General features: G+C 37.2%; 1 protein-coding gene and 1 long non-coding RNA gene across 7 annotated transcripts in view; both read right to left on the reverse strand.

Moving 5' to 3' along the window:
- The window catches only part of LOC110048177 (integrator complex subunit 3-like), a 317013-nt gene that overhangs the window by 66986 nt on the left and 228256 nt on the right, over nucleotides 1-21771 (reverse strand). For all 4 annotated transcript variants that reach the window (XM_089296027.1, XM_089296026.1, XM_089296025.1 and 1 more), the window contains 4 exons: nucleotides 17181-17277; nucleotides 16989-17048; nucleotides 5713-5781; nucleotides 1914-1992 (listed from right to left, as the gene is read on the reverse strand). In XM_089296027.1, coding sequence (XP_089152153.1) covers nucleotides 1914-1992; nucleotides 5713-5781; nucleotides 16989-17048; nucleotides 17181-17277 — 305 coding nt within the window. The remainder of the gene's footprint in view (nucleotides 1-1913; nucleotides 1993-5712; nucleotides 5782-16988; nucleotides 17049-17180; nucleotides 17278-21771) is intronic.
- On the reverse strand, nucleotides 7603-16978 carry LOC149108162 (uncharacterized). Of its 3 annotated transcripts, none has more exons than XR_016209180.1 (3): nucleotides 13141-16978; nucleotides 12066-12101; nucleotides 7603-11395 (listed from the first exon to the last, which is right to left on the reverse strand). It is a non-coding gene; the product is annotated as an uncharacterized LOC149108162 (long non-coding RNA). The 3 variants fall into 3 exon arrangements; XR_016209178.1 differs by lacking the exon at nucleotides 13141-16978 and adding an exon at nucleotides 12675-13134; XR_016209179.1 differs by lacking the exon at nucleotides 13141-16978 and adding an exon at nucleotides 12675-13134 and having other exon boundaries at nucleotides 11301-12101.

Genomic DNA, 21771 nt, shown 5'->3' on the forward strand with positions numbered 1-21771 from the left:
ATTAGAGAATTTGTAACCTTCTATATATTCTTCTTAAATCCTGATTATGTTGCTGCTCGATCACTATGCTTGCTCTGCAGCAAATTTCTACAGAGCCAAACCTTCCAGTTCAACTGAAGACCGCACCTTGTGGCACTTGATTCAAGACTCAAAGCACTCTTGCACACGCGATTCGTGCAGCAGCACTACGGATAATATTTTCAAAGCCTGCTTTCTCTAGTATTCATGTCTTTTTAACTTCGTGAGTAGATATTGTTTAATTGAGTGCTGGGCATTTGACAATCGATCATTTTGCAATTTAAGAACTAGACCTGTTGTTATGAACAGATTGCACTTGTTTACTTGCTCACATAAACTGTCCTGGAAATATCCAACTAAATTGACTGAAAGTCCACATGATTAACTCTCCTCCTCCTCCTCCTCCTCAATGTGTAGGGGCCACTGTTATTAACGGTTTTACAGCTCTGAGATGTCCTAAAGATGGGTTTTGGGGGGGTTTAGAACACTAGTCTCTTCTCCCATAATCACTCTAAAATTTCAGTGCGGTATGAGAGCAATACAACCAGTGAGGTCACGAAGGCTGTTTTGGGCGTATGAAGATGGCTGCCAATTTTGGACTCAAGCAGTCAACTCCAAATGGCTGAAAAAGCAGTTTTCACTAGCCGTACACAAAAAGGAAGTTGGCAGTGTTTCCAAGTAAGGTTGAAACTTTATTATTAAGCAAAAATCTCAGATACCTAAATTTTGTTTCAGTGGCACTTTAAAGAATAATAATTTTTATTTTTTTGTTTCTGTGTTATCTCTTGGGAGATCTTAATAAAAGAAATAAAATACTGTGTTCAGCTTGGAATCAATACACGAGAAGGACAGCAACAGGTCTTGTCGGATCAACAAAGTTAAGCTCTGTTTAGTGGGGTTAGTTGCCTCACCAAATATGAATAGCCCACATTGTAATGATTTCTTTTCTTAAGTGGACACCTTCTGGAAATGCACTATTCTAAATTATTAGCTTAATTCTAAGCTCACAGTGTATACATAGAGATGTTCGCGCGAAAATCTTCTCAAAGTAGATTATTTTTGCGGTAAGATATTGAGTGCTTGCGTCAGAGATGCAAAGAACAAAAATATTAATGTGATACATTGCCAATAAAATTTAATCTCATCACTCATTGAGGAAATTGTTTCATCTCTAGGTCACAGATAACTTGAACTTTGCTATGACTGTGAAAGCCTTATATATTGGTCAGCGGATTCTCAAAAAGTATAAGAGGGAGTGAAGGAAGGATTGAGTGAATATCCCACCCAAACCTACAACTTGGAAAATACTATTTTCCAAGTTCAAAAGGAACAAAAATACCTATGTATTCTTGGGAACAAAGAACTAGAAAACATGTCAGAAGATATAACACTCTTCAGTGGAAAGTTTTGCTTACGTTGACATTTGTTTCCTCATAACATCATCAGGTCTTCAGTTGTAAAGACTGGCCTGAATCAAGTCTCATACACAAGGAAGGGAAGGTATGATAATTGTTATGATTTCAAAAGACTGATCTATGAAAGATCTTTTTGCTCTTCAAATTTGATGCAAATTGAAGAAATATTGAACATGTACATGTAATGACATTGTTACACCACATATACTCTTGGGAGTACGAGGGTTCAGTAGCTCAAGAAAGTAACGGAAATAAGAGGAATGACATTTGGAAAAGTTGGTTAGGGTATCCAAACTACGGAAAAGAAAATTACAAGATCAAAAAAAGTGGGGTTACTTTTTTTGTTTTGGAAAGGATATTCAATAAGCCCTCAGACTTTGCACGGCACTTGGAGCAGAGAACTTGTTATTCAGATCAGTAAATTCAGTTCACATCTGTAAATAATCCCCAGGGGTAATGGGCCAGGAGTTAATTACTTACCTATCAGTGTGTCAAGTTTCCCATCTTCTCCAAATATTGTCAGCTCTCCTAATGTTATCTCAGTCATGAGCTTGTATAACTGTAAAACCACAAAATAACAAAATACTGAACATTATGCGAATTTCCTTACATGCGTTCTAGCTTTGTTCACAAGATACACACTGTTTTTGTCCACAGAGCCTCACATCTTTTTAAACGGAGTGATGCAGTAGACCCGAGAGCCTTAACACTGTAAATTGGCACTGTGATTTTAGCCAGGGACAGCAGTTACAGTCGGACCTCCACTAAAGGCCGCCTCTCTACAACGGCTCCTTATTTTGTCCCGGTAGGCAGTCTATACATTCGCTCTGGTTTCTACCTCTCTACCACCCCACCTCTCCACAATGGCAACGGCCACTAATACGCATCCCAAATGCCAAATTAACCTTTGACAACAGCCAATTAATTAATGACTGATGAATAATAATAATAATAATTTATTTCTAGTGTGTTACATTAAAAAATCTCAATGCTCTTACAGAATAAAAATGAGAAAAACGATAACGAAACCAATATAAGGAAAATATATTAAATTACAATGGATGATAAAATACTAAAATTCATTAAATACTAAAATTCATCATAAGATACTAAAATTCATTATAGAAATACTAAAGATCATTATTAAACAAAAACGTTTTAAGCTTAGTTTAGTATATACAAAACCCTGTTTGTTACTGTAAAAGATCACAAAACTTGATCCATACTGCATTTCATTGGTTTCTGTTTTGTTGATATATTTTGATATATTTTGGTTATGTATTTACATGCTACAGTAAGCATAAAAATGTTGCATCCAAAGAAAAAAAACAAAAACAACAGGTGTCATACTACACCCCTACCTCCCCATAACACCCACCCCAATGGTCACTTTCCTCTGTTCCCAAGGTGGCCGTTATGAAGAGGTTCACCTGTAGTTTCATATTTAGGAAAACAGTTGAACTCCTAAGTCTATAAAGTGCTTAACTGCCATGACAAGTGGTTATGAAATTGAACCTGCCAACGGTCAAGGACCCATCTGAATGGTCAACCATTCTGAGGTGCAAGCTTGACTCAAACCCAGGCCAAGGTTACTGCCAAGAGTTCAACGACATCCTTCAAGGATTAACAGAGCTCCACTCAGTAAAAGTTCTGGTTACTCTTTAGATGACTCTGATGTCATCTTCATTGCTTTAAGAACCCCTCTGGACCCTGTGCCAATTCCAGTCACAGAGCCTGAAAGACCAACCCTGCATCCTTCTGTAATGCTTAACAAGGGACAACATGCCAACCCTTATGGTGAGCCCAGGACATTCAATAACTAACTCTACAGATATGTTAACTGACTCTAGCATGGTTTTCTCACTGTTATTTCATTGTGACTACAGTTGTAGCTTGTAGAGCTTAGCACCATCACAAAACACTGCAACTTGAACCTTTTAGTTCTGTATTTCACGTAATAGAACTTAACAGTGAAAAATAAAACTTGGTGACAAAGGTCTTGAAAGTTGAAACAATAGAAACACAGGAGAAAGGAGCAACTGTACAAATTAAATTCCATAACTTAACAATCCGATTGAAATAAGAACCTTGAGGTGTAGTAGTTTTACAAAAATTAGGTTTTAACATAATACTGGGGTTTTGAGCTAAATGTGTACCCCGTGACTTACAAAGGTACAGTCGAACCTCGATTATCCAGACCTCGATTATCCGGACTATTCAATTATCCGGACTTTTTTCTCTGGTCCCAATTTTTTCATGAATATTAATTAGTTGTGATCTTGAAAACTCAGTCACAAAAAGCCCAATAATCCTTTCAAAAGACTGTTGAAACAGCATATTATCCTGTGCGATAATATTGCTGAGTCCATGGTCGAAATGTTGGTACATGTGCAGCAACTTGACAATGAGGAAATGCCTAATGCTCACGATGTGGAAGACTGGCTTAACTTGAAAACGAGCTCCCGACTTCACTGCAGATGTATGATGAAGAGATTTTAGCCACCGTTGTCGGAGATTCAACGGAAAGCAAAAGTGTATGCAGCGATGAGGAAGATGAGGGTGAGGATGAGAAAATAGTATGGACTAAAGAGGCAGCGCAATGTTTCAAAAAATGCTTGTCGTGGATGGCATTACAGAACGATATTGACCCTTGCAGTTAATGCAGCTAAGACGAATGATGGACTTCGCAATGCGATCAAGCTACAAGTCTTTGAAGCAAACAAACATGCTTGAACATTTTAGACCTTTGTAAATACCTGAACTGAAAGTTTTTATTTGCAAATACATACAGGCTGTGTAGATTTCACAGTTAAAATGATGTTTTCTTTGCTGTATACCTTTTGTTTACATATCTATCTCATTAATATTCATGTTTTCAATTATCCGGACTCTCGATTATCCGGACTATTTACCGAGGTCCCGACGTGTCCGGATAATCGAGGTTCAACTGTAACATAGTCATTAATATTTAAATCTATGAGTCCACAAAGGGCCTTGTAAAAAACACAAGGTCTTTAACTTCTCTATCATAAGTTAATGGTAGTGGCCCAAGGGCCAGAAGACAATCCTTGTAGGAGGTGTCACCAACCCTAGTTTTAAGAATCCATCTTGTTGCTCGCCTTTGTATGCCCTCGATCTTGGATTTTTGCTTGACATGAAAACGAGACCACACCCGTGCAGCATAGGAAAGTTGGGACTTGACCAAGGACAGGTACAACATATGCCTGATTATAGATTCATCAACCTAGCCTTTGTAAAGGGCAGGTTCATCTCAGTAATCCTAGCAGTTTATTAGCTTTCGATACTATATCATGCATGTGGGGTTTCCAAGAGAGATCACTTGTGATCTCAATGCCAAGATCCTATTCCTTTAAAATGCGAATAAGATTATCAGCTCCACTTGGTAGTAGCCATTCTGAACAAATCTTGTAAGTTGAGTAGAGTGTCACCTTGACAGCCTTGACAGAACCTCCCCCCCCCCCCCCCCCCTTGTTTAGAGCCGCCTGAACTCAGGCGAAAAATCTAGCGGACATGTTTTTGTGAAATCGCTCAGATTATCAAGCCCAAAAAGGCTCCAGGAAGCCAAACTGTCTCAATGCTGGCCTAAACATGCCACTCCAGTGGCGTCTTGTCCTTTCGGGGTCCTCCCAGGTCCCTTTTGCCCTCAAGGTCTGACTATATTCGCAAAAACATGCACTCAGACAGCTCAAAGACAGTCCCAGCGGCCAGAAGTGCTCTGACCACCCCTCTGGCTAGGAGATTGGCCCATCACGCATGCACATGGCATGGGCCTCTCCAGCAGGGTGCCATGTCAACACAGAACCCTCAGACAAGGTTCAACAACTGAGCAGAGCCCAGCGACACAGTCAATATCAAGGTTATTTGGCACTGAAAACTTAAAGTATGGCTAAGTGAAGGTGTCAGTAAAAGACACCCTCCCATCCCCCTTGCTTTTGACAGCTGGCCGCCAGCAAACCAGCGTTGGTGAAAGTAGTAGATACTTATCTTGCTGCTTCATGGCTGTGTAAATATCCACCACTATTTACCTCCACTTCGGTGAATAATTGTTAAAAATTTTACTATTGTTTAACTCTTCTAGTTTCCATTTTTATTTATTATCAGCAGTAGGCTTACTTTAGTTTGTTTATTGTGTTTCAGTGTTACTCATTCCTGTTTGTTTCCTGTTGCTGTGTTTTCCGTTTTTTTATTGCTAAATATACTAATACTGAAATTGTACACATGTATCTCGTAGCTTCTTGCTTCTCGTCAAGACAATTACCTGTCTTGGCTCCATGTTTCCAACAAGCATGTGAAGAACTTCAGAGCTTCCAACAACATATTCTGAAAACTGAAGAGAGAAGGGAAGTCACAAGCTAAGAAGTAATTTGGGTATTATGACAACAATTGGGAAGTCAAACAAGTTCAGTGCACTGTTTTTTAGTCAATCTTTAGGAAACATATCAAACACGAGAGACAGTGTTTCATCGGTACAATGTATACTCAAACACTGAGAAGAGAGTTGAAAATATGATGTGCAGCGGAGTATTTTTGATGAAATTTGAGGTGTTTGGATAGTGTACGAGCCCAGTAAAACTACGAACACTCTGCACAATTCAACATAGCAATTCAATCTGATATTACATCGAGACTTGTAATCCAACTCTTACAGCAACATAAAAACACTTGCAAAAACACTCACACCCACAGCCACTTGCTTATATATTAAATGTTCTACAGTCTCTTGGGATGTCTGATTGCATGCCCATAACATGTCCTGTATTTGTCGGCTTCTACAGATAGCTGAAGAAACACTGTCTCTAGGATATGATATATCTTCTTAATCCAAACAAAAAGTAAAGAGTCAATGGAGAAGTAAAATCGTCCAAAATGTATGCTATTTTTCTTTTTTAAGACCGGTTCTCCAAACTTCCTTCATGATTGTGATTTTCTTTATTTTAACTTGATGAATTATCAATGAGTTTGAGAAAAGCTATATATAAAGTTTGCCTGGGTGCCTGTTTTCTGTAAATGTAGTGTGATGTAGCTCGAAAGTGGTTGCTTCTGGCTTGTTTACTTGTTTAAACAGAACTTGTGCTATATATACTGACCTAAAGCTATCCTTTCTCCATAGGGCCGGTCCGTCGAATTGAGAAAGGTGCATAAATTATTTTGCTTTGGTCTAGTTAAATCTACCTGAGCATGTGTAGACTCTGTTTGTCTTGACAAGATTTTTTTTACAAGTAACTAAACCTTCCCAAAATAATCAAATTTCAAGAACACTTTTTAACAAGCAACCAGTATTCCAGTGTGATGACAAATACCAGACGGAAAGAAATTAGAGGTGCACAAGGTTCCATGGTGGTTCAACAACCATCAAAAAGAGCAAACATGGTGGCAGCTGAAGAAAATTTTAACACCAAAGAACCTGCCGGTGAACCAAGTCTAACAGAAATAAAGGAGGTGCTGATGGCCATCCAGATAATGGGGTGGTGGCACGAAAACACTAAAATAAGTAATGAGTTAGTGGATCTCAGAAATATGGTCAAAAAGTAGCAGGCAGAGGGTTCCTTGGTAATAGATTTTTGTCATGCTGCATGGAATATAATGTTAAAAGCACATTCCACTCATATAGCGGTCTAGCCACAACAGAAAAGCCTGTGCACAATGCTACGGTAAGGTTGTCATCCTTTTCTGGACTGTCACCCCTCTTTGTGGCAATGATGTATGATTAGGTAGCAGCCATAATTTTAGCCTACAGTGCATGTTTCGTAAGGGGGCAATGGTTAATTTTATTCATGCATCTGGTGGCCATCCATGGCCATCTTCGAGTTGAAGACTCTCTGGAACGCTTTTTCCTCTCCCCAAGATTCCCCTTTTTTCTGAATCCCCTACTCCCCAAATATGCCTGCATTGCAAGCTGTTAGAGGGGGGTGAATAGGTTTCCAGATCAATGGATCTGGAATAAAACATCACATCAATTGCGGACTTTTGTGATAAATTGAATGGATTGGCAGATTTTGAAACTATGGCGGATCACGGATCAGCTGTGAATTTTGACCTGGACTGTGGACCCTACCTGTTTTGAAGGTCGGATCGTGGATCCATGGTTAGGAAGTTTAGATCATAGAACTTTGGTCAGCTAGGGTTTTTATGTTAGTATTTTATCCACTTATATTTTTTTTGGACGAGACTCAATTATTTATATTCGGGTTTGGCATTGTTATTAGAATTGTGTAATCCTTATCTCACAGTTTTCGCGAACTTTACAATGTTATCCACATTTCACTCTAGTTTACCAATGAACTTTCACACAAAACTAAATAGCAAATCTGTTAAGATTAGGAATTGAGTTTATGTCCAATGATTTCCCAAATAAGTTGAGGACCTCCGAAACTGTCCAAGACTATCCTGGACTGTCAGCGGGTGTCTCAAAAACTTTCGTGTCCAGGCCAATATGTCGCATGACACAACAACGTTTTGTACTTTTCATAAAAACAAAAACCAACCTCCATAACTCAATTCAGGAATCTGTTATAAACTTATGAAACTGTGGGCCCCCAAATCTGCCAATTTTGTGCAAAAACAATGAATGCTGGGGGTTAAGCGTGCCCTCTGCCATACATTTTGTTTTAAAATTTGGCAAGTTTGGGCTCCCATATTTTTGTGTGTTTGCAATGGACTTGTATGGAACTTTGCATACTTACTAAATTTGGAATGATAAATTGAGAGGTGAGGCTAATTTGTTTGTTTGAATTTAAAAAAAATATCAAAAAAGCGTGACATCGTGAAAAGATCTATTGACGTGCATTTTAACAGTGCTTTAGATGATGCTCTAATTGCATTCGATATCAATAGCCCAAAATATGTGATTACTCCTTCCCTATTTCAGCCCTGACCAAGATATACCTGGCACAAATTTGGACACTGAATTGTCCTTAGAAGTTTTCGTAGCGTTGTACATCTGTACACTTTAGTTTTATTAATATTGACTATATATGCAAGTTTCAAAAGTTAACAGTCTCATGTAAGGCCGTAGAGTCGTAGAGTTGTAGAGTGGTAGATCCTTATAGCTTTATATTGCTTATTAGAGATATAGAGCAAAAACGTAATATTTTATTTATCTAAGCTACATGTATAATTACAACAACTGTTCATTTATTGTTTTTCGAAACGCAGAGTTATACTGCCCATTTATCTTTCGAGCACTTAATTAGATGCAAGCTATATCATTTTCCATGATATTTTACTGTTATATATCTGTAATTTATAACCTCTACAGTTCTACTTGGTACAGCCGTAGAGTCGTAGAAACAGGTAATGTATTTGTTTTCTTTTCACTGCTACATTTATACCATTGTTCTTGTAGGTGCAGCCGAAGCATTTATGTTCCATGTATAAAGTTGTACCCACTTTTACGCATCTACCTCGTTACACCTCTGCGGCTATACTGCTCTACGCCTGTAAGGCTCTACGTAGAGTTTGAATGAACCTTCCCTCAAAAGTTTACTTACACTGTAAAACTCCCCTCAAATGAGTTTGTTATTTGCAGGGACAGACATTGGGTCCAACTTCTATCAAATCTTTTTTTTTTCCCATAGGTGATATTTCCATAACATCCTTTATTTTCTATTCATTTTGAGGGACGCTTGTTCACCTCATTATTGTGGTACCATACATTACGCTACAGTGGAAATTCATCCCTTGATTTCAGAGTTACATTATTGCTTTATTTAGCTGGGATTACGCGCAGAAAATCTTTATAGATAAGACGCTTATGCTTAAAACTGTTCATTTTTTTAGCATTTACTTGTTTGTTACCATTTTCCATTTTCCATATTGGCTACACGCACAAGTAATGCCCTCATATCTAAAGGGTTTACCGTTACACACAGGTTGTTTGCTTGCTTTTTTTTTCTTTTCTTTTGTTTTTTTTTTGTTCTTGCCTTTGTATGAGTATCCCGTACCAAACGAGCAGATCTGTTTATAGTCTGTTACAGATCTGCTGGCACATCTGTAGCAGATCTGCAGATAATCTACAGATGATCTACAGATTATCTGCAGATCATCTGCAGAATGTCTGCAGAATGTTTGTAGAGCGTCTGCAGCGATGATCTGCAACAAGTCTGCAAATTTGCAGACGCTCTGCAGACGAAATCAGCCTATCATGTTAGATAAAAAGCCCACAAAATGCACCAATCAAACAACGTTTATTTAAAAGATAGACAGAGGAGGTCGGTTTGTTATTCATCAAAAGTAAACAATTACTGTTGACAGATAAAGCAAATAATATCACTAGCAGGAATTTAAAGTATTTTCTTAGCGTGACATTTTCCACATATTCCAAATGAATAAAAAAAACCTCGGGTAGCAACTACTCCTTTCAAAAAATCTAGGCTTCACGTAGCCTGCGAGCAACAAGGGAGCTTGCTCAGCTCGCAGGCTAGGCTTCGCGTGCTTTTTTTGGTTCGCTTGGCAGGTTATTTACAGAAACGAGATTGAGTAAACTGGATACTAAGTGAGATTCATTTCCTTCTCGTCTGTGCTCGGCACCTGCTTGACATGAAGCCAGTTTAAAGGAACGAAAGAGGTAAGTCATAGAGTACATAAATAATGCACAACAGCGACCGCTTATCGAGTTTTTGTTCGCCTTATGTATCAATTTTTTCATTCGCTTCGTAGCTTACTTACATATATCAACAGATATCAAAAATATTCATTTATTAGGTACTTGGTTCACGTTGCAGCATTCTACTGTGGCCTAAAGTCTATGGTGCACTAACCTTCGATCCCTGAACGGCTTGTTTCGAACATGTGTCACTAATATTCCAGCACACCAGGGCCGAGCGAAGACCGTAATTAAGAGAGGTCGCTACCAAGAGTTTACGGAACACTGACGGAATCTTGACCCACACTGTTAACGCATACTGAGAAAGTACGCTTACACATTTGTAACAAGTTTAGATAGTGCATTGTCTTCTAGTAGGTAGCAATAAAAGTAAAACCTAAAGCCAACTTGGCATATTCAGTTTTTACAGACCAGTCAAAAGATTATTCACGATATGCGACCAATGATTAAATGTTACTTTTAGTGTGACCTTTTCATAAGGTCGGTTTCGATTCTAAGTCACTGCAGTGAGTAAATCCAGATTTTTCAAGACATAGAGTATTTTCAATAAATGAGTTTACTGTCAAGCGTTGTAGATTTCGTGTGTTCAACAGCACACATCCAAATACTCGGAATAAACATAATACACCCGCAAATAACTTGAGTCACACACTGCTCTAAACATAAACTAAACATGAGTTTAATCCATGCTGTGAGAAATTACTAACTCTTTGTAAGTACTTTGTGATTCGACAAAATGTTTCATTCTCTTCGCTCAACTAATACTCGTTTGTTTACATTGTTTGATCGCATTATGAAAAAACTACATTTTTTTTTTCCGTTCAACAACTTCTTCTGTTGCTTCAATAAGCCCATTTTCTCACAAAATGTTTTCTTCATTTTTTAAGTCCAAAATACAATAAGTATGTCACACAGCAATTCGAGCACTGCAAGTTACTGAGTGAAGAATTATCTTGATATCTGTTTTTTGTTCGCACCAAAATGAAAAAAACTACTGAGGGAGTTTTATTGATGATTTAAGCATTTAGCCTCACATCAGTGTAATATCAATTTTGCACTTTTCACGCCAAAGGAAGAAATAAATAACTTGGATACATATTGTTATATTATACTGATACTGAGAGAAAAACTGTCAGCTGTTTTCATTTCGTAGAGATGGTCACGATCACAAAAATACATGTACTTTGGTAGAACTTTCCATTCTTATTTCAGTAGTTACAGCTTATCTGTACTTCCCTGAGTTTTTCTTTTGGCTGTTCTAACTTTGTTAAAATGCGGTTCATCTGGGATACGGAAAACTCCAGTTTGTTGAGAGTGACAAACCTTCCAACATACGCTATAAAAAATAAAATATATTAGTAAATTACATGTATGTATTACTTTTAAAAGTAGTCAGTTTATTATTATCGCAATTATAGCAACATGATTACAAAAATGCGACACATCATCTCTGATCATGTGTGTTTGTGTACGTATGTTTCTACAGGTTACTGCCTGATGCCCTTGCCCTTTAAAGTCTTCACCACATCTTGATTCAGAGCCTTACTAATGAAGCACACCCGCTTTGCTTGTCTGTGCTCGGGAGCCATGGGCAAGACTTGTTGCCAGAGTCTCCTCACTGAAGGAGGCTTCAATTAACAGCAAGTATAATTTCTTGGGGTCTTTATCGCATTGACTGTATGTGAATGGAGTTAAGTTTAGCTGAGGATATGTAGATTCCAGATCCTGGCACAAGTTCTTGTTTCCCAGGGCCTGCAACGTAGTATTTTTTACTCTCATCTTGATTACCAGACGGCAAGTTCTCGAACCTAATCATTAAATTAAAATCGAACAGAACTGCTTAATACTAGCCTGTGCATATATCACGAGTTTGATTGTACTACTAATACTACTAGACGGTTTGATTGTACTACTAATACTACTAGACGGTTTGATTGTAATACTAATACTACTAGACGGTTTGATTGTAATACTAAATTGGTTATTAAATCGATTGTTGAACCTACCGAGTTGGAGTTAGTTTCCGCTGCCTTGTGAAGAGTCTACAAAAGAGTTGAATAGTTTTAGGTACAGAAAGTCAGAATAAAACCCAAAAATTGCCAACCTTCTTGTGTAAGTTGACTACATAACTAAAGTGCCACTCAGTCCTACTCCAGTTTGTTTCCAGAAATTTTATATTTTGTACATAAATATCTATAGGAAGCAACAGATGAAAGCTCACAGGCTTCATAAAGTCACATTTATCTCTATTTTGCGCTCCAAAATTAATTTATTCTACTTAAGAAATTGCATGGCTGGATTGCCTGTTCATTTCAAAAACTACCCATTTAAATGTTCCAAGCCTCCTGAACTGGTCTTTAAATGTTACTATTAAGTACAGCTACGTATGTGCAATGTGCACGTAAATCTGCTCAAACAGTAAAAATCTGTAAATCGCGTCACCGTTACTCCAGACTTAGTTAATATGATTTCGGCAAGAATGCTGTGAATAAAATTGTTTCTCGATTTGCTGTTCACCTCTGATAATTACCCTGTTTTTTGAACGATCATCAGAGTTTAGTTAAACTGGAATGTTACATTAAAAGATGTCTTAAAACAGTTGAAAAACCACCAACCTCCAGTCTTAATAATTTTCCCTGGGTAGGGAGTATTTTTACTGGTCTTCCTTCCTTTCTTTCCCTCCTCCCAGTCAACCATGGCGTCTAAGCCCTTGAGGATTTCTCCGGCATAATATACTTGCGAAGCACTTGCGACGCTATATAAATCTTCTTCCGTCCAAAGAACTATAGCAAAAGCCATCTATTTATGTCAAAAAGCAATTTCTTACAGACTGTCTTGTTTGCGCGCAAAATTTGAATGTGACACTTTAACTGAAAGGAATATCAGTGTCAGCAACATCTCCTACTCTTATTGGACGGTTCAAGTGTGACAGGTGTCGGGTATCAGCCAGGAGAATCTGTCATATTCGCAGCGGCCGATGAGATTTCACTTGTGGTTTTCTCTCTTTGTCGAGAACAGCAAATAAAGGTAAAGATAATTTGTACATTTATTTCATTTTCTTCATGACTGCGATATACTTACATGTTTATACCCCCAAATTGAGGCATCACATTTCTTGTCACTAACAAACATGCCACTTAGGTCACCCGGTTATGCAAATCAGGGTCTGCGTTACTGACTCATTCTTGTAAGATAATGATGGTTTGAAACGTGATGTATTTCACCTCTGCCATTTCCGGGGCGTAGAAGACATCAAGATTTTAAGAACGTCTCCTTATGTTTTGAAGCTGTTGTAGGTATAAGAAAAATAATCATAGTACAGAGATTTAACCATCTTGTTCCACTTTTCATTATTCATTCACGTGTTGACTTCAACTTTCGTATCGTTGTTCTATCAACACTGATATGTCGATCGATGAAATGTTTTTCCCTGAGCATTTGGAACTGGGAATTTAACACCAATGTGCCCTGCAGTGTTCTTAAATTTTATTGAAAGGATGCGTTAGGCATATGTGTCTAATCCCTATATAATAAGAATAAATTAAGGTCGAAAGTGTATTTATCATTTAATTTAAGTGTTCAATTGACGTATAACATTTGATTTACTAGCACGTTGTACGTAAGTGGCTGACCATTTATGCCTCTTATTTACGCATTTTCAATGTTCGACTATCTTTTTATTCGTAGAATCGAACTATTTTATTCATCTCCAAACGAACCAGTCATGACTGATCCAACTAAGGTTAATATACCCAAGTGACGATACAATGAATGGTCTATCGATCCGGTTTTTGGACTTCAACGTGTTGCAGATCATCTGCAGACGCTGCAGATATTCTGCAGATCTGTTGTTCGTCTGTTTTCGTCTGCAGTCTTAAAATCGGGAAGAGTTTTCAAGCTCAACGTCTGCAGCAGACTGAAAACAGACTCTGCAGACGATAAATTAGTCTGCAGTTGATCTGTTTTTGTCAAAACAGATCTGTTGCAGATCTGCTGCAGATCTGCTCGTTTCGTACGGGATGCACTCTTTTTACTTTTTTTTTTTTGGCTGTTGTTGTTAAAAGTGTGACAGGCCTGACATGACTCCTGCAGGTTTCGTGATGTTGTATATAATTAGTTTGACCTTTATAGTTTTGCTCTAATGAGTATATCTTTTAGAGATCTGCCTCTAATATAAGAGATAATGGGTGGTTCCCAAAAAATCTCTCGAAGCAGGGGTTGTTTCTCATTGATATGCCATTTGCTCATTAAAATCTTTTTGAGATTTTGCACTAATGGGTTGTATTTTCTGACGAAAGGCAATATGATTTTTCGCACCTTCTGTTTTTCCCGTAGGGCATATTTTCTCTCTAAGAATTTGACTTCTGTGAGGGTCTGTTCAACTATGTTGTTTGGATAGCCTCTGTTGCGTAATCGCAACTTGAAATTATTAATGCTTTCTTCAAAAAGCGCTTTTGAAGAGTTAGTTCTAAGAAGTCTGAGGGCTTCCCCTTTGATGATATTGATTTGATAATGCGAGTTTCTCCCATGGTTGGTGTAGGAATGAACTTTAAACCCTTCGATATTAGATTTATCTGGTCAGTTGACATTTCGTAATCTGAGAGATTTTTAATGTATTTCTTGTTGTTGTTTGCGGAATTTTTTGATTTTATCTCTCTTCGTTATTTTTCTTCTGTCATGATGTTTGCGCTTTTGTGTTTCCCTGCCCTTTGCCGTTTCATCAGAAACAAAACAGTATAAGATTTATCTTCTTTATTCTGGTTTTCTTCAAACTTTTTCATCAATACATCAAATTTCTCGATCCTCTGCATCAGCGTGTTGCTAATGTAATTACATTCTCACTACGTGCCTTAGGCTTATTGTCTCTGGCTGGAAGTGGCTGGTTTTTGATAAGTTTCTCATTGTCAGTTTTCCTTGCCTTGGCCAGGTTCATTTTCTGCTCTGTTTTTCTTAGTTTGTTCTTGTTGCGCTCTATTTTCCTGTAATGGAACGTGTTAATGCACCAATCAGCTTTGTTCGGCGTCCTTTCTGATGTGGTTTATGTCCTGCTTCAAGTCTTCGTCCGGCACGCTGTTTGCTCGAACGTTGTATCATAATGACTTTGGACATGTTTTCTTTTCAGTGTACGCCTTTAGCTTCTGGATAGAATCTTCAGATTTTTCGATTTTCTTCTTCAAGGCTATGGTGCTGTTGTCATATCTTGTTCTTTTGCTGGTGACTTTGGGGCTGTACGTCTCTAAGGGGCGTTTGCGGGTTGGCGGTCATTGGCCACTCTCCAGCTCGTCTTCACTATACAACAGCTCTTCCTCGTTTATGGCGTTAATTTCATTTGCGAGTGCTAGCGACAATGAATTGCTCTAACATGCACGTGATATGTAAGTTGCAATTTCAAAACGCAAAAATAATTGCTTAGAGTGGGGACAGGAGAATTGCGTGTGTAAACGGGGTTTAAAACAAGAGAAGGAGTATAGGTGGGAAGATGAAATTTTTTAACAATTGATATACTTGAAAAAAATTTCTATAATGCTCTCTCGCTTTCCATTTTATATTGTGTGGAATCAGCAATAGAATCCTGCAATAACAAAATCTCTTTTTAAGATTAAGAACTAATGTATTTGAAAATATCAAGCAAAAAGTACGGATTTGCGTAACAAGACTGTTATAGCAAGACTTGGAAGGTGAGACTTTATCCCCTTCTAATACAATCGTTGGGAAATTATAAACTTAAGCTAAATACGTTACAAGTTTCCGTCTATTTTAAAAGTAAATTTTTAAAAAGCGAATGCCCTGAGAAAAAGTGGTGAACCATGCATAAGGGCCTTTTGGCTAAAAACTACCCTGGCAACTTTTAAAACTTTGATAGCAATCGAGGTGATGGGAGTTCAGGAACAGTAATGGTGTAATACAGAGCCGGAATGGGTAATAGGTGATTGGAAGATTATGATTTGAAAACATTGAAATTTTTGGGAAAGATACATGATTTCAAAACGTAGAGAAAATGGAAGGACAAGGAGTTCGACCGTGTGATATATGCGATAAGGCCAAAAAGATGTTGTAAGTAACAGCCTGCGAACCAAGTAACTTACATATAAAAAAAACACAGATCTGAAAACAGTATATTGCTACAGATGATTAAAGAAAATTACAGGGCAAGGGTTTCGCTATTGGTACATAAATACGTGCGGAAAGAAAAAAAGTGACCAAAACTCAAAGTAAAGAACCAAAAAAAAAATAATAAGGTTAGAAGATGTAGCATACAAAATTACAAGCGCACAGTTTAGAGTACAACAGTAGAGACGTAGGAGCGTAGAAACGTAGATGCGTACATGCGTAGAAATGTAGAGGCGTAGAAACGTAGAGGCGTACAGGCGTAGAAACATAGAGGTGTAGAGGCGTAGAAGGGTATAAAATTTTAATAAACAGTAGATTACTGTAAAGAAGTAATTTAAAAGAAAAATGTAGACACAATAGCGGTAAGAATATATTATAGTAGGAAGAATAAGGGAAATAAATTTTAAGTTTTAACTAAATATATATTAGGAAAAGCAAATTAACCAAAAAAGTATAAATAAATTGAACTGTAAATTTCAAAGAATGGATGAGATAAACCTCAAAATGGGATTAAATCGTCTGAAAAATAGCAGCACATTATGCGGCAGCATTACGAGGAAAAAATCATACAAGAAAGTGAGAAAGTTGTCGAAAACCCGTTTGGATATGTCATTTTGTACATTATGGAATAAATTGGCAATAATAATACATTGGTTGCCAAGGCAACGCAAACGCGCATTAGGAAAGAAAACAAGGGAAAATTAAAAATAGGCCAAGAACGTGCCGCAAAAGGCTGGCAAAAATCCTCATCCCTGGGGTTAATCTGTATGCTTAGCTGTAGCAGGTGGTCCATGTTATTAAACTCCTCCAATTCTTACCTTTTTGTAAATAGAAGAAATAATGTAGCGAAAGGCTTTGACATCATAATCCTGGCAAACCTATATGTATGAGAGATCAACTACAACATAACAATAGTGACATTTAAAACTCAACAGGAAGTGAAAAATCATTGCTTTACACTGATAAGATTTAAACAAGGCAAAGAAAATATTGAAATACAATCTACCGACCTTTAGATCTTCAATTAAGCATGACTGAAGTGTCTTCTCTCCTCTGAATGTGTTTGCAAAGTCTTCGTACATTGTAAGCCGTTCATCATCTGAAACACTAACAGGAGAATGAAAGGGTAACAAGCCTGTTAACATACCAGAAAGCATCCACTATTTCACAAAGACTATACACAACGTATAAACAACTTGTAGCTACAGCGCAGCTCAGATATATGCAGAAAGCATCCACTATTTTACAAAGACTGTACACAAAGTATAAACAACTTGTAGCTAGAGTGCAGCTCAGATATATGTGAACTACACATACGCCTATTATAAATTGAACGTATTTTGCATATACACCTATGTCAATATGTGCACATATGCGCGTATATACGCGTGTACACGTCTCTTTGTTATGTATTCTCATAAGTTTCTTTATGTTGGTCAAACAAAGGACATTATATTTTCTGGGAATGAAAATGGCTTCAAAGCGAAATTTGCATATTGTTAAAACATTCTGCCAATCAATAAAAGCTATCATATTTTGAGTTTTCGATCACTTCACAAATTCACTGACAAATGACCGTTTATTAACACTTGCTTGATCCTAAGCTACCAAAAATGGAAAGAAAATTGAAACAGTCGCTTGAACTCCCTATTTTAACACGTGAACTTAATGTTTTTTCAAGTAAAGATCTGTGTTTTGGCACGTGTGGGCAAGTCATTTGAGAAATGTTTATTGTTTGAATTGAGCGTTCTGTACGGGTCTGCAAGTGATCCTGGACCGCAAATGATCCCCAAATTGAACCACAAATGATCCCAGACCCGAAATGATCCCCATATTGGACTGCAAATGATCCTGATCAAAAAATAAGGAATGGCATGGATTTAAATCAGACAAAGGTGAGAACATCTACAAAAATTACGAACTATCATTTTTAAAAAAAATATACCACAGTTGCTGTTTTGTTCTTTGAAGGGTACAGATAGTTTTCACTGTCACGCAATAAAAAGAAAATAATAAATCGAAAACCAACCAATGGCAAAGGCTAAGAAATTGTGATGTACGCTATAGAAGATAACTAAATAAGACACAAATGTTTCCCAGAAATTTACAGAGCCCAGTAAGAAAATGCCATGTTGGTGTACATCCATGCATGGTACACCAATATGGCGGCTGGAATATAGGGTAAACATCTGGAACTTACTTTGGCTTTCAAGGCGACTGATTATCAGTCCTAAACAAACAAGCATTTACATAAGCACTTTTCCTAATGCTCTAACTTTTAAAAAGGCTCAAAATCATGAGATAAGTATATATTTTTCAACAAACTCGATCGTAGCCTTGTGTAACGCAACCTCCATAACCCTGAAATTCGAAATGCTCTGGTTTCCAAACGAAGCACGCTAATTGTACAGATATAAATGTACCGCCTCTTATGCCTGATGAGGATAAAAACACGTCACATGAAGACAATGTATTGAATTAGAAGTCTTAGAAAAACACATACTTGTAAACATTCTCGAAATCCCGGTGGCGATAGTATCAAACATCTATCAAACAGCTCATTGTCAAAACGAAGCGCAAGCCTTGTCCTTGCTTGGTCATGAAGCTGAACTTCATAACTATAGCTTGGAATTTTGGCTTCTTAGAATACTCAAATAGTCATTTCCGATGATTAAAGCCAAAATACGACCAAGGAAAAATTACAAAATAAATTTGTTCAAATTTCCAGTGCTACACACTAGGTGTTTTACAGAGTGATGAAGCATTGTAGGCTTGTGGGTATACTCAGGTGACAGCGTCTTCTGTAACAGTTACTTTATGGTTAGATTTTAGTTTAAAACTTTAGACGAGTGGCGTTAATGACTGATAAGATGTGATCTAACTATAACACCGAAATATCAAAGTTTAACAAAGGAGGATATGTAGTGTATGTTGCACTGATCATAATTTTACTGAGAATTGCAAAGAAATGCAAGCCAAGTTATGTTTTGATGATTGAGTGGTGACATTCATAACATCGTAGTTAGCAACAAAATTTAGTCGAAAGTATGAAAAAAAAGCAAGTTGTAAGTCATTAAAATTATAAGATGGCTTTAACAAAAACATCGGTATTCACGTACGCCAATTCCCTATCCACACCATCCCACCATCCATGCCATTTCTTATTTTTTGATTGGGATCATCTACCGTCCAATATGGGGATCATTTTTGGTTTGGGATCATTTGTGGTCCTGGGAACATTACCGTACCCATACAGTCCTGAAGATCCTAGTCACAAAAATGATATCTCCGGTTACATGTATATTTGACACAGATCATTCATTCAAATGGTAAAATACTCTTTCCTTAATGAAAAAAATTGTTTATCAAAGTTTCTATGGTGCACCGCTCACGTTTAGTTATGTTTTCTTCAAGGGAAAGTTCTGTGTTTCGGCATACATCAGCAAGTCGTTGCAAAGTGTTTATTGTCTGAACAGTTCTGAAGATTCTTGTTGAAAAAATGATATCTCCGGTTTTATTTGACACGAATCGTTCATTCAAACAGTTAAATGCTCTTTCGTTAGCCAAGAATTATTTATCAAAGTTTCTATGGCGTGCTACTCATGTTTAGTTATTTTTTTCTTCAACAAAAAGTTCTGTGTTTAGGCACGCATTGGCAAGTCACTTGCGAGATGTTTATTAGCTTTTACTGTTTGAAGTGTTGCGAAGACCTTGTCAAAAAAATGATATGTCCAGTTATATTTGACACAAACCGTTCATTCAAACGGTAAAATGCTCTTTCTTTAGCCAAATAATTGTTTATTAAAGTTTCACTGGCGCATTGCTCAGGTTTAGTTATTTTTTCAAGGAAAAGTTCTGTGTTTCGGCATGCATGGGCAAGTTGCTTGCCAGATGTTTATTGTTTGAAGCGTTCCGAAGACCTTGCTGAGAAAATGATATCTCTGGTTACATCTGACACAAACTGTTCATTCAAATGGTAAAACACTCTTTTGTTAGCCCAAGAATTATTTATCAAAGTTTCTATGGCGCGCTGCTCACATATTGTTATTTTTAATTTTCTTCAGGGAAAAGTTGTGTGTTTCGGCACATGTTTCCAAGTCGCTTGCTTGGACCGTGTTTACTTTGTGACAAAAAAATGCTATCTTTTGGTTGTGTTGTTTCCTCCATGAAGATGGGGTTGTTGAAGCGTGTATCCCCGGTTCTATTTGAGAACAAACAAAAACTGTTACAGTAAATTTTTGATTTAACGGCAAAATACTCTCTTTTTTAATTAATATTCAGTCAGTTAATTTTCTGTCAAGTGCTAACATTTTGCTAAGTCTAGTCTGAAGGCATACACGCGTATACTGTATATGCGTATTCAAAATAAAAAACTCTTTCTCGCTCTGTGGCAAGCTGTCAAGCTATTGAAAACAACAATGACCTATTAAGAAAAGAAAAAACAATAGGTTAGCTCTTACATACTAATCAGGCATATTGCGTATACACTGTAAATGCGTATTTGTGTATACATGTATACATACGCGTATGTGCATATATGCATACACGTATTGGGCTGATGCGAATTGCGTGTATATTTTGGTTTGGTTATATCTGAGCTACACTGTAGTAGTAGTAAGGCAACTGAGGCAATTGCCTCGGTCAAAATGTTTTGATTTTCTGTTGTTTTGCTGCTACTGTTATAGACAAAATTAAGTGTTTTTATAAGTGAACCATGTTACCTATAATGGGCAAAAAAGGTAGTTGAGACACCTTACGAAAATGACATTTCGGGATATTGAAACCCTTTTTCTAGTTCTATCTAAAAATAATTCTCTGATATCCCCATCCCTTCCCATGCAATTTAAAGTTGTGCAGATGATGTGATCTGTGCAGTCTTAGAGATAGAAAAACCAGCATTGTTTTTAGGGAAGGGAATGTTTCCAACACTCAAAATAGATTCTACAGTGAAGAATCTTGTCATCTGTTGTAGGCAATTCAAAAGACTGATACACCACACACAATGGACCAGGTTCTTGAGTGGGTCAGCTCACAGATTCCATGTTCACTTCAATCTCATTTCTTGATACATGTATTTGTATCACACATAATTATTTTGTTTTCTTTAGGTCTCCAAATGTTGGATTTTCTCTTGTAAAGAAGTGCGAGTCAGTAAAGAAAATATATATTTTCTTTAAAATTGTTCTGGCTCAAAGGTCCTCAAAATGTCTATTACATAGTTTATCATTAATTTCCCCTGCACATACGGTGTTGTATCACTTATTCCTTCTCCACACTTTTTCGGTTTAGCAGGGCTGTAGTGTCCATACACATATGTACATCCGTGTGTACAGCTAAAATCTGGAAAATATTTTTCTTATTCCCTGAAAGCACCTTTCAAAGTTACCATAAAATCAGGACTAATTTTTAAATTTCAAATTGTTGTGTGTGTGTTCAAGTCTCCCCAGTATCTTTTTATAAAATCTGTAGATGACATGTACATGCAGCTACTATGGCAGTGACAGGTAGATCTCTGAGAGTGAATTCAAAGCTGAGATCACAAGATGGAGGCAAAAGTGGAGTGGAATGGTTGACAATCTTGATCATGCCAACCCTCAATTT

This window comes from Orbicella faveolata, unplaced genomic scaffold (assembly GCF_042242905.1).
Source record: "Orbicella faveolata isolate gen_17 unplaced genomic scaffold, um_ofav_v1 contig_26, whole genome shotgun sequence".
Lineage (NCBI taxonomy): Eukaryota > Metazoa > Cnidaria > Anthozoa > Scleractinia > Merulinidae > Orbicella > Orbicella faveolata.